The sequence below is a fragment of the Salmo salar genome, chromosome 23 (assembly GCF_965601325.2).
Source record: "Salmo salar chromosome 23, fSalSal1, whole genome shotgun sequence".
Lineage (NCBI taxonomy): Eukaryota > Metazoa > Chordata > Actinopteri > Salmoniformes > Salmonidae > Salmo > Salmo salar.
In genome coordinates this window covers 41,201,205-41,218,442 of record NC_138313.1, presented here as the reverse complement: position 1 = coordinate 41,218,442, position 17,238 = coordinate 41,201,205, and the positions used below count along the sequence as shown (strand labels likewise).

Sequence of the window (17,238 nt, the reverse complement as noted above, 5' to 3'; positions counted from 1 at the left end):
ATGTGCATTTGACGTGTAAACATGCATTGTCAATCTAGTTATTACAATAAATTATAAAACATCTTTATTGATCAAAATGAAACACCCACTCAGTCTTTCATAACAACACACAATAGATAAATCAGTAGTGGAAAACAAGTTTGTCTACAATTAACTTTTATGTGCACATTGTTCATCTTGTCCTGTTTGTATTTAATTACGGTATCAATGTAATAGGAAATGTAAGACATGTCATACACACCCAGGTCTCCTTGGCCTAAAACCTAAACAAACAAAAAAGTTCTAAATCGTGAGACATTTAGATAGGCACATGTGCTGCATCTCATTTCATCAGATGTCAGAATAAAAAAAATAAATAAAAAAAAAAAATCACACTTAGCATGTCAAAGGGGGGATACAGGATCATGATGAGTAGGGAGTCCTAAGTTAAATTGTCCAACAACAATGCAAAATTATTCAGTTTCAAAACTTTTCCTGTTGCGTGGGCAACTGAACAGTACCCTGGTCCCCAGTCCCCAGTGTGATTTTTTTAAATCTCAGCTGTATCGGAGGTCGTTCTCCAGGCCGTAGATCTTGGCCTTCAGGGTCTTCAGCTCCCCCTGGACCTTCTTGGTCCGAGCGTTGGTCTGACGCACTTCGTGTAGGATGGCCAGGTCCTGATTCGGGCCCACGTTCAGGGTGACCTGAAACACACAGGTACCACACCCACACATGAGCCTGCACATAGAAGCTAAGTAAACATACAACAGCTAAAACACCTCGATACACGACATTCACCTCCGACTCACCTTGAAAAGCTGTTTCTCCACATCTTTGAGTTTCTGTCGGAGGTGTTTGATGTCGGTCTTGAAGCCCTCCACCTCCATGGCCCTCCTCTTCTCCAGGGCCTCGTACCGCTGGGTCGTCATCTGAAGACGCTTCGCCATCTTGTCCGACCGATCCTACACACAAAGGTGAGCAAAACACAGTGGAGTAAACACACACACACACACCACAATGTATAACAAACAATAATTTAGCAAAATACACATGGTGTAGTCAGAATTATTCATATCCCGTAAGGATTCGTGGCTACGTACCTTGAAAATCTCCCTGCCCATGTCCCCCTCCTCTCTGATCTGAGCCAGGTCTGTCTCCAGGGTAACACACTGCTCCCTGTACATCTCAGCCAGGCGGTGGGCCTGCTTCAGCTCTTCCTGCACTGTCTGGGGCCACAGGAAATAGCAGGACACAACAACACCACAGGAAGTCCATTTTAGAATAAGGCTGTAACATAACAAAACGTGGAAAAAGTCAAGGGGTCTGAATCATTTCCAAAGGCACTGTATATACACAGTGCATTCGAAAAGTATCTACACCCCTTCCATTTTTCAACATTTTGTTACGTTACAGCCTTATTTTAAAATGGATTAAATAAAAACAATCAATCTACACACAATACCTCATCATAACAAAGCAAAAACAGGTTAGACATTTTTGCAAATGTATTACAAATAAAAAACAAATACCTTTATATAAGTATTCAGACCCTTTGCTATGAGACTCGAAATTGAGATCAGCTGCATCCTGTTTCCATTGATCATCCTTGAGATGTTTCTACAACTTGATTTGAGTCCATCTGTGGTAAATTCAATTGATTGGACATGATTTTGAAAGGCACACACCTGTCTGTATAAGGTCCCATAGTTGACAGTGCATGTCAGTTCAAACACCAAGCCATGAGGTCGAAGGAATTGTCCGTAGAGCTCTGAGACAGGATTGTGTTGAGGCAAAGATCTTGTCGAAGGGTACCAAAACATTGCTACAGTATTGAAGGTCCCCAAGAGCACAGTGGCCTCCATCATTCTTAAATGGAAGAAGTTTGGAACCACCAAGACTCTTCCTAGCTCTGGATGCCTGGCCAAACTGAGCAATCGGGGAGAAGGACCTTGGTTAGGGAGGTGACCAAGAACTCGATGGTCACTCTGACAGAGGCTCTGTAGGCTATGGGCTCTCCAACCCTGTTCCAGGAGACTTGTTACACTAGGCTCTGTAGGCTATGGGCTCTCCAACCCTGTTCCAGGGGTCTTGTTTCACTAGGCTCTGTAGGCTATGGGCTCTCCAACCCTGTTCCAGGAGACTTGTTACACTAGGCTCTAAGCTATGGGCTCTCCAACCCTATTCCAGGGGTCTTGTTTCACTAGGCTCTGTAGGCTATGGACTCTCCAACCCTGTTCCAGGGGTCTTGTTACACTAGGCTCTGTAGGCTATGGGCTCTCCAACCCTGTTCCAGGGGTCTTGTTTCACTAGGCTCTGTAGGCTATGGGCTCTCCAACCCTATTCCAGGGGTCTTGTTACACTAGGCTCTGTAGCCTATGGGCTCTCCAACCCTGTTCCAGGGGTCTTGTTACACTAGGCTCTGTAGGCTATGGGCTCTCCAACCCTATTCCAGGGGTCTTGTTACACTAGGCTCTGTAGGCTATGGGCTCTCCAACCCTGTTCCAGGGGTCTTGTTACACTAGGCTCTGTAGGCTATGGACTCTCCAACCCTGTTCCAGGAGACTTGTTACACTAGGCTCTGTAGGCTATGGGCTCTCCAACCCTGTTCCAGGGGTCTTGTTACACTAGGCTCTGTAGGCTATGGGCTCTCCAACCCTGTTCCAGGGGTCTTGTTACACTAGGCTCTGTAGGCTATGGGCTCTCCAACCCTGTTCCAGGGGTCTTGTTACACTAGGCTCTGTAGGCTATGGGCTCTCCAACCCTGTTCCAGAGGTCTTGTTTCACTAGACTCTGTAGGCTATGGGCTCTCCAACCCTGTTCCAGGGGTCTTGTTACACTAGGCTCTGTAGGCTATGGGCTCTCCAACCCTGTTCCAGGGGTCTTGTTACACTAGGCTCTGTAGGCTATGGGCTCTCCAACCCTGTTCCAGGGGTCTTGTTACACTAGGCTCTGTAGGCTATGGGCTCTCCAACCCTATTCCAGGGGTCTTGTTACACTAGGCTCTGTAGGCTATGGGCTCTCCAACCCTGTTCCAGGGGTCTTGTTACACTAGGCTCTGTAGGCTATGGGCTCTCCAACCCTGTTCCAGGGGTCTTGTTACACTAGGCTCTGTAGGCTATGGGCTCTCCAACCCTGTTCCAGGGGTCTTGTTACACTAGGCTCTGTAGGCTATGGGCTCTCCAACCCTGTTCCAGGGGTCTTGTTACACTAGGCTCTGTAGGCTATGGGCTCTCCAACCCTGTTCCAGGAGACTTGTTACACTAGGCTCTGTAGGCTATGGGCTCTCCAACCCTGTTCCAGGGGTCATAGGCCTAAAGGCTAGGCTATTGAGATTGACCTATTCCACTCAAACTCAATGCCATGAAGTGTTTGATTTTCGACGGCATTTGCATTGATGTCAGAGTGATTAGAGAGACAATAGAGCCCTGAGTACCAGGCCATTAGCAAGTTTGGTAGGCTACTAATGACCATCAGCCGCATCAGAGCACCGTTTTGGAGAACCCTAGTTACTGTGACTCAACGGTCATGTGGAATTTGACTGCGGTCATGAATCGTGACTGCCGTGTGGCAGAAATATGGTCACCGTAACAGCCCTAGGCACAACAACGCTTTTAACACCACTTGTTCATGTAAAATAAAAAACATAAAAGAGACACTCCTTTATTTGAGGTGTTGGATGGGACATGATCCCAATGATGTAAGACCTCTGATCTGAAGCATGTGTACCACTACCCACCCTGAGCTCCTCCCTGTGGACGTGCTGTGTGTCAGGCTGGGGCTGGGTTAGAAGCAGAGCCATGCTGCTGCCGTGTCCTCTGGATCCTGGTCCCGGCTGCTCCCTCCCGTGACCATCACTGGCTTTCCTCAGACGGTCCTGGGTTGAGTCCAGCTCTCGCAGCAGCCGGTCCTTCTCCACCATCCAGCCCTTCTCGTGGGCCCGCGTCTCAAACTTCAGCTGTAGGAAGTCCCTGGTGCTCTCGTACAGCAGGTTCTGGGTCCGGTCCAGCCTGGGAGGGAGAGTAGAGAGGGACAAGGAGTGGGACAGAGAGGAAGGGAGAGAACATGTATTCAGGATAGTGGTATGTGAACTAGGATGGGCATTTTACATTTTTGAACTAGGATGGGCATTTTACGTTTACTCCGATGATTTTGCGCATTTATCTATATCCCAACAATGCCTAATTTAACATAACCATTACAGGATAACAAACCCAAATTGCCCCATATACAGTGAGTATGCCAAACAAAGAACACATTCCTAATATTGTGTTGCACCCCCTCTTTTGCCCTCAGAACAGCCTCAATTTGTTGGGGCAGGACTCTACAAGCTGTCAAAAGCATCCACAGGGATGCTGGCCCATGTTGACTCCAATGCTTCCCACAGTTGTGTCAAGTTGGCTGGATGTCTTTTGAGTGATGGACCATTCTTGATACACACAGGAAACTGTTGAATGTGAAAAACACAGCAGTGTTGCAGGTGTGCCTGGCACCTACTACCATACCCAGTTCAAAAGGCACTTACATCTTTTGTCTTGCCCATTCACCCTCAATGGCACACACACACACACAATCCATGTCTCAATTGTCAAGATTTAAAAATCGTTCTTTAACCCGTCTCCTCCCTTTCATCTACACTGATTGAAGTGGATTTAACAAGTGACATCAATAAGGGATACTAACTTTCACCTGATCGGTCTGTCATGGAAAGACCCCCTTTTTCTCCCCAATTTCGATCTTGTCTCATCCCTGCAACTCCCCAACGGGCTCGGGAGGTGAAGGTCGAGTCATGCGTCCCTCGAAACATGACCCGCCAAACCGTGCTTCTTAACACCCGCCCGCTTAACCCGGAAGCAAACTGCACCAATGTGTCGGAGGAAACACAGTTCACCTGATGACCGAAGTCAGCCTGCAGGTGCCCGGCCTGCCACAAGGAGTAGCTGGAGCGCGATGAGCCAAGTGAAGCCCCCCCGACCAAACCCTCCCCTAACCCGGACAACACTGGGCCAATTGTGCGCCACCCAATGGGACTCTCGATCACAGCCGGTTGTGATACAGCCCGGAATCGAACCCGGGTCTGTAGTGACGGCTCTAGCACTGCGATGCAGAGCCTTAGACAGCTGTGCCTCTCGGGAGGCCCAGTACAGGTGTTCTTAATGATTTGTATACTCAGTGTATATTCATTCATTCATTCATTAAAAAAAAAAAAAAGTGCCATTTAAGATTCATTTATTGAAACCGTAATATCAACTAGTTACATTATATTGTGGAACACAAACTTCAAAAAGGCAGTAACCTCAGCAGTGACACTTGCTTGTAGCAGACAAGACACTAATTTCCTGAGCCCTTATCACAGTCAAGACAACTATTTTATAATAAAAAACTATGTAATACAGTGCCTTCGGAAAGTATTCAGACCCCTTGACTTTTTTCTATATTTCTTTAGGTTACAGCCTTATTCTAAATTTGATTACATCGTTTTTTCCCCCTTCATCAACCTACACACAATACCTCATAATGACAAAGCAAAAACAGGTTTTTAGAAATGTTTACAAATGTGTACCATTTGTTTTGGGGGGGGGGGGGGATATTACATAAGTATTCAGATGTTTTATTCAGTACTTTGTTGAAGCACCTTTGGCAGCAATTACAGCCTCGAGTCTTCTTGGGTATGACGCTACAAGCTTGGCACACCTGTATTTGGGGAGTTTCACCCCAAATCCTCTCAAGGTTGGATGGGGAGCGTCGCTGCACAGCTATTTTCAGGTCTCTCCAGAGATGTTCGATCGGGTTCAAGTCCAGGCTCTGGCTGGTCCACTCAAGGACATTCAGAGACTTGTCCCGAAGCCACTCCTGCATTGTCTTGGCTGTGTGCTTAGGGTTGTTGTCCTGTTGGAAGGTGAACCTTCACCTCAGTCTAAGGTACTGAGCGGTCTGGAGCAGGTGAAAAACATCCCCACAGCATGATGCTGCCACCTCAATGCTTCACCGTAGGGATGGTGCCTGCCAGGTTTCCGCCAGACGTGACACTTGGCATTCAGGCCAAAGAGTTCAATCTCGGTTTCATCAGACCAGAGAATCTTGTTTCTCATGGTCTGAGAGTCTTTAGGTGCCTTTTGGGCAATTCCAAGCAGGCAGTCATGTGCCTTTTACTGAGGAGTGGCTTCCGTCTGGCCACTCTACAATAAAGGCCTAATTGGTGGAGTGCTGCAGAGATGGTTGTCCTTCTGAAAGTTTCTCCCAAGAGGCTTCAAAGCCTCTTAATGGCCAATACATAGCATCATCACCAGGGTTTATATACATCATTGAAACAGTCAAAACAGTTACTGTCAAAGAGTGATCATTTGAAACGGGGCTCAATTTGACGAGTTCAAAGTTCAAGGTTATAAACCAAAACCTGTCTTATTTTCAATATACAGACGTTCAATTTAGTTTATTCTGCCTGTTATTTGGAATTGTACAAATGGATTAACAATTCCACATTGAACACCGCATGGGGATGAATTACAGCCACACATCTGTTTGGTGAGTAGGCCTAAGCTTAATGATTCTGATGAAAATATGCTTGTTCTAGTTTCACCATCTATGTTCAGGGGGATTATAGCCTGGGCTAACCCATTCTAAATGCCAGTAGCGCTTCGGAAAGTAGCCTAAGCAGAAAAGACAGGACGCAATTATTTCAGCGCTCGTTGTTGGAACACATATTTCCCTACTTCAGTCAGTCAACCAGTCCATTTTTCATTTGTGATTAAACTTTTGTATAGGCATTTACAGAGCCTTCAGGAAGTATTCACACCCCTTGCCTTATTCCACATTGTTGTGTTACACCCTGAATTTAAAATGGATTAGATACATTTTCCTCCCGGCTACACACAATAAAAATACCCCATAATGACAAAGTGAAAACATGTTTTAAAAATACAGAAATATCTCATTTAAATTTGCTAACATTTCAAAGAAACATTTTCACTGTCAATATGGGGTATTGTGTGTAGATGGGTGAGAAAATTGATTTAATCCATTTTGAATTCAGGCTTTAACAACAAAATGTGGAATAAGTCGAGCTACGAATACTTTCTGAAAGCACTGTATTTCTGTACGCCTAACGGGCGCTTGTGTACGCACTCAGCATGCGTGTGTAGAGGAATGGGTCGGAACACAATTGATTGAGTGAGTGAGAACCCGAGGGGAAAGGGAATTTAGGGAGAAGAACTACGTGATGATTGGCTTGGTTTATTTTTTGTTGTGCCCCGCAAATGCACATGAACAAATGGAACACTGAAATCAAAGCAAATTAAAGTTGTCTTCAAGTCCTAATTTCAATCTCTGGTTGATGATAGAGTTTTGACGTCAGTTAGAGTACTCATGTCCATCCCTGATGTGAAGCCACTCTGACAGTGAGAGTAGTGATACAGTCCTGGCCTATAGTCGAGACATCTCTCTCTGCACATCATTTGGTGGTACAGTATGTGGGGTGGAGGAACATGAAATGTAGTAGCGATATGAAGAGTGCAGTATAGTAGGTAGTTCACATACTTGTCAGTGAGTACGGTGATGCGGTCCTGGTCTCTCTGGTGCTGGACCTGTCCCTCCTCCACGTGGATCCTCCTGTCCTCTAGCAGAGACTCCACCTGCTCTTTGGACAAACGAGTCTGCTCCTCCATCTGAGCCTGCAGTGCCTCCACCTGCACATTACACCAGTTCAATAGTGTTCAAGGAGCTAAATGAGTTGCTTTTGAGTGTGTGTCGTACTACCTGTAGTAGTAAGGTCTGGTTGTCTCTTCTGTACTGCTCTGGGCTTCCTCCATTCACCACTCCCTCTGATCTGGATGTCCGGCTTCCCTCTGCTCACAGACAGAAGCAAGGCTAAGTGGCACAGTCAGGGTAATAATGCACTCCCAAGACAGATTATTCCACATTTCCGTAAACTGATTTGCGCTAAGAGCCCACCGTAATCCTACTTACTAAATTTGATTTTAGTAGCTTCCCTCCTTAGGCTTAGGTTTATCTTACATAGGGAAGATCTTTCAACTCTTAGGTAGAGCAAATTGTTATGAGATGAAAAAAAAATCAAATGCAGGGCCAGCCCTGGCCTTTTGGGGCCTTAGGCAACATTTTGTTGGGAGGCCCCCTTACACATTTTTGCCATGGGACGGAGAGAAGATTTTGCTATTTTATAACAAATGTTATGGTATGTTTCTGCATTGGTCAGAGAGAAAATGTGCAGTTTTACAGCTAATTTCCTGCAATTCTACACATTGTGCCATGACTTATACCATGTTGATATGATATCTGAGTGAGAGTGACTAACAAAATAAAATGGGAACCCCCTGGAGGTCAGGGCCCCTGGGCACGTACCCTGGATGCCCGGTCTGTAATTCGACCATGATTACTACAAGTTTAGATAGCTGGCTATACTAACTTACCAATCTAAAACATTTTAGTTGACATGGACTAATTGAGTGACTGTCAGAACAAGAGAAAAGCTGCTGATGCACAACCACATTTTGAAATTGCACCTTGTGTATTCTACTATTCTAACACTCAACAGTAAGTTGAGACCCCGATGGTCACCTATGTCGCTTATGCCTGGGGTCGGCCCTGATCAAATGCCATCTTGAATGATTTTAATTATAAACCTTCTGCAATATCTCAAACCAACAGATACATCTAAATATGTATACCCCTAAAATATCATTATCAAATCACGAAAACAGAGACTTTTCTTCAACCTTTTGCAGATCCAGTTCTTGACTTTGCCATCTTCCGATGATCCAGAATTCTGGGCTCTAGTTTCTTCTGGGCTATGCTAACCTACAGCACAGTAGACAGACAGGCAGTAGTCATGTAAGTCGCCAACTAGATATAGATCCCTTTCCGAAATCATGTAAATGTCAAATAAGACAATGGAGTAGAATTAAGTTTGCTGAAGTGGAACTGTGACCCCTGACCTTGTGTGGAGGGTCACGGTGGAAGTAGGTGATCTCCCCAGTGTCTGGCCCCACCAGGGCTAACAGGTGCTGGATTTTCTTCCTGTCCTCCAGCTCTCTGAACACAAAGACAATAGAAAAACGGTATTTTTCATGTAATGCTAGAAATGTCAATAGTAATTGTAAAGTGTAATTGTGAATCAAATGAGGGCTCACCTGATCTTGAGTCTGTCATTCTCTGCGTACAGACGCAGCGCCTGTTCCCTCTCCTGGAAGAGGTACACCTGCATGTCACTCAAAGCCTTCTGCAGCTCAGATATCTCCCCTTCGCGCTGTCGCACCTCCCACTGCAGCTTGTGCTGGGAGGGCAGGGAGAGACAGGGGTATTAGCACACACCCATCAGTTGCTCTGTCTGCACGGGTGCACCCCCGCACCCGCACCCACACACACACAGTTCACCTGGTCCTCTGTGGTGCCTCTGTACTTCTCCAGCATCTGCATCAGGTCATCGTGTTCTCCATCAAACTGTGCGATCTTCCCCCTGTAGAACTCCAGCAGCTCTCTGGAGGGGCGTAGGTAGGCCAGGCGCTCAGTGATGGGGGGCAGGGGAGAGTCCTCCACCCCAGGGGTGCGGTCTGTCTGCCTGGAAGGGAAGACAACCCAGAAGGGAGGAAATTATCCCACTAAGCTAACAAAGATAAAACCAATCTTGGAACAATTCCTTAGTCAGATTAGAGTAGGAGCTGTAGGGAGATTAGACACAATAATGAGATTAGACACAATAGATTTGGTCACTGCAATTATGTAATCTGATAGAGGAAACAATTAAACAACACAATAGGTAGCCTTTACTTACCTGTCTTTTGTTGGAGGTGACTCCATCATGTTGACCTGAAACACATTTATTGTTCAATTTCAGACACAGGTAAATGATTGGTATGATATGCGTGAAAGCCTGGGAGGTTTTAGGTAGGGCATTATTGGGCTCCCGAGTGGCGCAGCGGTCTAAGGCACTACATCTCAGTGCAAGAGGCATCACTGCAGTCCCTGGTCATAATCCAGGCTGCATCGTGATTGGGAGTCCCATAGAGCAGCGTACAATTGGCCCAGCATTGTCCGGGGTTGGCCGTAATTGTAAATAAGAATTTGTTCTTAACTTACTTGCCTAGTTAAATTAAGGTTCAATAAAACAATTTAAAAAGTATAACGTTAGCAGTTATCTGTTGTTGTGACTTGTGCCATGATACTGGGTGTTCGCCTACATGACCTCTCGAAACAATGTAATTCCCAAATTGAGAATGGCCGCTCCCTTCCAGTCGTTGCTAAGCGCCTGTATGGAAAAGGACGCGGGGAGTTTGAAACTGCTAACGTAACTGCAGCTGGCTGCTACCACCACTGGTTCCACTTGGTTACCTAGCTAGGTGGCGATCTGTGTCTATTAACTGTATTTATTAAATATAATAGCTTGCTAGTTCGTTCTAACAAAGTGAGCTGCCAGCTAGAACAACGGTGCACTCACTTCACAAACAAGTCTCAAATTAGCTTGCGTAAGCTAGCTAACACAGATGGATAACAGTACAAAAGGTTTGAGTGCCATATCCGATGGCAAAATTTCAACAATGATTCTAAATCTGTATTAAATATTGACATTCGTTTTCCCGTTACCTTTCACTGTTTCATGAAACTTCAGTGTCTGCCTCTTGAGATCCCGGAAGTTTACAAAGTCTTTCTTCGGAGAAAAAAAGTGCAGTGAGATTCGAGTAGCGATGCTCTACCGCCACCTACTGTCCTTTGTAGTGAATTGAAACACTTCTGCACCAGCTTCCGCACTGTTTTAGGGTAGCCTACATATAGTGAAATAGTGATATATATAAGCCTAACAAAGTTTTTTCTTTGTCATAGATAATTAAGCCTGAAACGTAATTGCCACAGGCAGTAGTTTATAATATGTTACAATAACCTAACGCTACAGTAGTAGTAGAGGAGGTGGCATAAGGCTATGAATTATTTGCCCCTGGACTAGACACTGATATAAGGCCAGTTTTGTATCCATTACCATATCAATTGAGGTAATGATTTGTGGCGTGTACGCTGATCCTAGACCTGCGCCTGAGCAACTGTTACCCGGTGCTATTCTCGAAATAGGGCCCCTGGTGTCACTCATCTACTACCCAGCGTTCATTATCGGTAGCGCCACTTTTGGTAGGGAACTGTCGCACACAGGACGATTGAACGCCAGTTGGTAGCACCGATTTTTTTTGTCGAAAATGGAACGAAAAGTAGCTCGAGAATTTAGGCACAAGGTAATAACTTAATAATGAAATATTTGCATAATGTGTTAAGTAAAGCAATTTATGTTAAGTAAAGCAATTGCCGTTTCATTTCTCTTTGGCTGTTATCACAGCATGATGTACTCTGAACCCTGTTGGGATAACGCTTTTACACAGCTGCCTTTACATTTAATATGTCTTGATAGGTATTGAGAACTAATTAGTATAGGACAAACATATGGTTTGTCTTCGATTTTTATTGCATTGTTTCATCCTTTATTTCACAATTGTGAAATTAGACTGTTTGTGTGTTATACAACTTCATTCTCTGTAAGATTAAAACGTTGTTCCCTCATATGTAAGGATATGTAATTTCATATATTCCTTTTTAACACTGTATGTGTGTATGGTCTATACAGTAACATACATTTAGATTGTCTGAAGAGTCTGTACAGGTAAGCTAGGCTAAGGTATATCATGATGACATATGGCCTGTGTGTTGGCGTTCTTGATTGGTTAGTCGTTGTGCACTGTATATTGCAGAAAGTACTTCTGGGTTTTCCAACATATTTTTTGTTTGTTGTTCATTCTTGATCCAACACATACAGTTGAAGTCGGAAGTTTACATACACTTAGGTTGGAGTCATTAAAACCTGTTCTTCAACCACTCCACAAATTTCTTGTTAACAAACTATAATTTTGGCAAGTCGGTTAGGACATCTACTTTGTCTATGACAAGTCATTTTTCCAACAATTGTTCATAGACAGATTATTGCACTTATAATTCACTGTATCACAATTCCAGTGGGTCAGAAGTTTACATACACTAAGTTGACTGTGCCTTTAAACAGCTTGGAAAATTCCAGAAAATGATGTCATGGCTTTAGAAGCTTCTGATTGACATCATTTAAGTCAATTGGAGGTGTAGCTGTGGATGTATTTCAAGGCCTACCTTCAAGCTCAGTGCCTTTGCTTGACATCATGGGAAAATCAAAAGAAATCAGCCAAGACCTCAGAAAACAAATTATAGACCTCCACAATTCTGATTCATCCTTGGGAGCAATTTCAAAATGCCTGAAGGTACCATGTGCATCTGTACAAACAATATTAAGCAAGTATAAACACCATGGGACCACGCAGCCGTCATACCGCTCATGAAGGAAAGGCGTTCTGTCTCCTAGAGATGAACGTACTTTGGTGCGAAAAGTACAAATCAATCCCAGAACAGCAGCAAAGGACCTTGTGAAGATGCTGGAGGAAACAGGTTCAAAAGTGTCTACATCCACAGTAAAACAAGTCCAATATCGACATAACCTGAAAGGCCGCTCAGCAAGGAATAAGCCATGGCTCCAAAACCGCCACCAAAAAAGCCAGACTACGGTTTGCAACTGCACATGGGGACAAAAATTTTACTTTTGAGAAATGTCCTCTGGTCTGATGAAACAAAAATAGAACTGTTTGGCCATAATGACCATCATTATGTTTGGAGGAAAAAGGGGGAGGCTTGCAAGCTGAAGAACACCATCCCAACCGTGAAGCACGGGGGTGGCAGCATCATGTTGTGGGGGTGCTTTGCTGCAGGAAGGACTGGTGCACTTCACAAAATAGATGGCATCATGAGGGAGGAAAATTATGTGGATATATTGAAGCAACATCTCAAGACATCAGTTAGGAAGTTAAAGCTTGGTCTCAAATGGGTCTTCCAAATGGACAATGACCCCAAGCATACTTCCAAAGTTGTGGCAAAATGGCTTAAGGACAACAAAGTCAAGGTCTTGGAGTGGCCATCACAAAGCCCTGATCTCAATCCCATAGAAAAATTGTGGTCAGAACTTAAAACGCATGTGCGAGCAAGGCGGCCTACAGACCTGACTCAGTTGCACCAGCTCTGTCAGGAGGAATGGGCCAAAATCCACCCAATTTATTGTGGGAAGCTTGTGGAAGGCCACCCGAAACATTTGACCCAAGTTAAACAATTGAAAGGCAATGCTACCAAGTACTACTTGAGTGTATGTAAACTTCTGACCCACTGGGAATGTGATGAAAGAAATAAAAGCTGAAATAAATAATTCTCTCTACTATTATTCTGACATTTCACATTCTTAAAATAAAGTGGTGATCCTAACTGACCTAAGACAGGGAATTTTTTTATAGGGTTAAATGTCAGGAATTGTGAAAAACTGAGTTTAAATATGTTTGGCTAAGGTTTATGTAAACTTCTGACTTCAACTGTATATACTAGTGATGAAATGAAATGAAATGCAGAAGTCCAGCCAGTCACACAGTGTTGCAATTCACTACAAAGAACAGTAGGTGGGCTCCCGAGTGAAGCAGCAGTCTAAGGCACTGCATCTCAATGCTAGAGGCGTCACTACAGACCCTGGTTCGATCCTTGGCTGTATTACAATCGGCCGTGATTGGGAGTCCCATAGGGCGGCGCACAATTGTCCCAGCATCATTGGGGTTAGGGTTTGGCCGGGGTAGGCCGTCATTGTAAATAAGAATTTGTTCTTGACTGACTTGCCTAGTTAAATAAATATATACAATTTTATTGTAGGCATACAATTGTTCATTTCCCAAATGCAGGTTAATAATGTCAAAACAGAAACTGTGTAAAGGGAACGTGATTCATTTGGGTGTTTTCAGTCCTCTGCAATGTGGATCCTGAGCTATCTGGCCTCAATGTTGTAGGTTGTCACTGGGTCGCTCCCCTTTTGATCATTTAGAGAGTGTCAGGGATGTCCAGCTATGCAGAAAGGAAGGGACAATTTACAGCAGCATTTAGAGAAGGAGAGAGCAGGTAGGCAGGCATGAGCAGCAAAGACTCATTTTATTTGTCTTTTAGAGGGGAATATAGGCTAATGTTGGATTGAAGTGGGCCCTTTAATCTCTATTATAGCTGATTTGACATTAATGTATGTTGTATTCACCCCTGGGCTTTGTTGGATGTTTGAGAAAAGGGAGTTTAAATGTTGAGAGCACAAGAGAACTTCAGTTATAACATAAGCTGTGTGTTGGTCCATGTTCCCAGACTTCCCAGTGGTCTGTGGGTGGTGCTTTATGATCGGCTTCATCAGTTTATGGGGCCAAAGTCTGCACATAGTCACATTGCTTACCCTGTCTCTCAATGTCGAGTCAGAGAGCTTTACGACACTATAAACACACCGGCATACACCCAGCAACCTTTGCATGTTTGTGCTTTTGTGCGGTAATGTGTATCTAGGTGTGTGTGTGTGTGTGTGCGTGCGTGTGCGTGCGTGTGTGTGTGTGTGTGTGTGTGTGTGTGTGTGTGTGTGTGTGTGGATGTGTTTAACTATGCTTGTGGAGACCTGAAGTCCCCACAAGAATAGTAAACAAACAAACATTTGACATTTTGATAGTCCCCACAAGGTCAAATGCTATTTCTAGGGGGTTTAGGGTTAGGTTAGAATTAGTGTTAGGGTTAGGGTTAGGAGCTAGAGTTTGTTTTAGTTTTGGGGTTAGGAGCCAGGGTTATGTTTAGGTTTAGGGTTAAGGTTAGGTTTTAGGGTTAATGTTGGGGTTAGGGAAAATAAGATTTTGAATGGGACTACATTTTGTGTCCCCACAAGGTTAGTTGTTTGTGTGTGTGTGTGTGTGTGTGTGTGTGTGTGTGTGTGTGTGTGTGTGTGTGTGTGTGTGTGTGTGTGTGTGGTGTGTGTGTGTGTGTGTGTGTGTGTGTGTGTGTGTGTGTGTGTGTGTGTGTGTGTGTGTGTATGGTGCAGGACCTCTTGTCTCAGGGTTGTACTGTAAGGTCATACTGCTCACCTCACTATTCCAAACCCACCTCCATCCTCCCCCCTCCGTCTCACTCCCTCTCCCCAGTCCCGTGGCATAAGAGTGGCTCCCAGCCCAGAGTCCTAGTGAGGGCCAGTCACTTCACAGGAGAAAGGATCTAGAAAGAGGAACAGCTACCTGGCCTTCTGCCACCAGCATCAACAATACAGTAGAGATACTATTGATGCTGATGCTTTTATAGGCACACAAACACAGCAAACATATACACGGGCACGCACACACACACACACACACTGAGGCACTCACACATAGACAATCATCCTTAATGAAGGATATGGGCTACATTAATGACTGGCCCAAGCGCTTCCTCAAAACCTTTCTGCAGCAGTTCAGTCGTTACAAGGTAAGAAACACACACACACACACACACACACACACACACACACACACACACACACACACACACACACACACACACACACACACACACACACACACACACACACACACACACACACACACACACACACCTAGGGCTAGAGTGCATGTACCCTGTCATGGTGAAAGGACCACAGCTGAGAGGGATGTGTCAGTAAGAGTCTGCAGCTTTCCCCGACTGTGGCAGCTGCTATCTTGTCTGTGATAAAGAGGATGATGAAGATGTCTGTGTTGTCTAGGTGGAGCTGCTCATTGACAATGAGGCAGAAAAGGATTACCTGTACGATGTCCTGCGGATGTACCACCAGTGAGTACCACCATCTCTGTCTGACTTTCACATTAGTTTACTGCTAAATTATTGACTTGTTAGTAATTTTTAGGACAAACAATTTTCGCCACAGTTTTTCGATTTTCTTCCCTTATCTGATTTCAGTTTGCTGATCCTTTATTTGGGGAAGTGTATTGTTAGTACTGTACTCTGCCAGTACAAGATAAATTAATTGTTAGTAGTTTGTAGAAGTTGTTAGTAGTGTGCTCTGCCAGTACTAGATAAATTAATTGTTAGTAGTTAGTAGTAGTTGTTAGTAGTGTACTCAACCAGTACTAGATAAATACATTGTTAGTAGAAGTAGTTGTTAGTAGTGTACTCAACCAGTACTAGATAAATACATTGTTAGTAGAAGTAGTTGTTAGTAGTGTACTCAACCAGTACTAGATAAATACATTGTTAGTAGTAGTTGTTGTTAGTGGTGTACTCTGCCAGTTCTAGATAAATACATTGTTAGTAGTTAGTAGAAGTAGTTGTTGGTGGTGTACTCTGCCAGTACTAGATAAATACATTGTTAGTAGTTAGTAGAAGTTGTTAGTAGTGTACTCAACCAGTACTAGATAAATACATTGTTAGTAGTAGTTGTTGTTAGTGGTGTACTCTGCCAGTACTAGATAAATACATTGTTAGTAGTTAGTAGAAGTGTGTGTGTGTGTGTGTGTGTGTGTGTGTGTGTGTGTGTGTGTGTGTGTGTGTGTGTGTGTGTGTGTGTGTGTGTGTGTGTGTGTGTGTATACAAGTCTTTTATGTTGAGAGATAAGGTTTCATTCAGGAATGTGATGTTCATGTGGACTGAATGGGGAGTTAGAGGAGCTGGTTTCCATGTGCTCTGGGTATAGAGCCAGAACTCTGAGACCCCATTGGTTAGACCTACAGTATGATCAGTTTTCCACTGTGCTCCGCCAAGCCTGGCCAGTTATTCACAAAAGCCATTTCCCCCTTCATACACGAGTCAAGAGAGAAATGGTGAACGTTAATAATGAATAGTCATAGGTCATAGGCCTTTTTGTTCCCATTGGTAGGTTGATTGCACATTATTGATATCCTTGACGACCCATAAGGCTGTGGTGTTTATCAAACTGTTCTGTCCTAGTTGTTCTGTACGCAGCTTTGAGGCACGTTTTCCTCCTAGTCATGTATGTCAGAAATAGGAATGATGAAGGAAGGCATTCAAAACCTCTCGCTCTCTCTTAAATTATTGTGTGTGTGTGTGTGTGTGTGTGTGTGTGTGTGTGTGTGTGTGTGTGTGCGTCAAGCATGTGTGTGTGTGTGTGTTGAGCTGACCTCTGACCCTCTGCTCTCTCCCTCAGGTCCATGGAGTTGTCAGTGTTGGTGGGAGACCTGAAACTGGTCATCAACGAGCCCAGCCGCCTGCCGCTGTTTGATGCCATCCGGCCCCTCATTCCCCTCAAACACCAGGTGGAGTACGACCTGCACACCCCTAAGAGGTCACGGTGAGTGGAGGGGTCGCTGCCACCCACCAGGCTGGAGCTTTAACAGTCCATAGACTTTCAATAAGATGCCTTTGTCGTATATGTTC

At 44.4% G+C, this 17,238-nt stretch overlaps 2 protein-coding genes across 3 annotated transcripts in view; one reads left to right on the top strand and one right to left on the bottom strand.

Annotated features, from left to right (window-relative positions):
- Positions 1–47: 47 nt before the first annotated feature.
- Positions 48–10,662, bottom strand: LOC106584583 (coiled-coil domain-containing protein 77). Its single transcript, XM_014170020.3, has 12 exons — positions 10,573–10,662; positions 9,764–9,798; positions 9,367–9,550; positions 9,123–9,265; positions 8,928–9,024; positions 8,709–8,790; positions 7,732–7,820; positions 7,513–7,661; positions 3,716–3,986; positions 1,080–1,205; positions 789–941; positions 48–683 (listed from the first exon to the last, which is right to left on the bottom strand). Exons 2-12 carry the CDS (start codon positions 9,790–9,792, stop codon positions 537–539), a joined length of 1,470 nt encoding a protein of 489 aa, XP_014025495.2. The 5' UTR covers positions 9,793–9,798; positions 10,573–10,662; the 3' UTR covers positions 48–536.
- Positions 10,663–10,916: 254 nt separating this feature from the next.
- Positions 10,917–17,238, top strand: part of LOC106584586 (harmonin) — a 48,465-nt gene continuing 42,143 nt past the window's right edge. For both annotated transcript variants that reach the window (XM_014170040.2, XM_014170039.2), the window contains exons 1-3: positions 10,917–11,210; positions 15,611–15,678; positions 17,009–17,152. In XM_014170040.2, the coding sequence (XP_014025515.2) occupies positions 11,175–11,210; positions 15,611–15,678; positions 17,009–17,152 (248 nt within the window). In that variant the 5' untranslated portion in view covers positions 10,917–11,174. The remainder of the gene's footprint in view (positions 11,211–15,610; positions 15,679–17,008; positions 17,153–17,238) is intronic.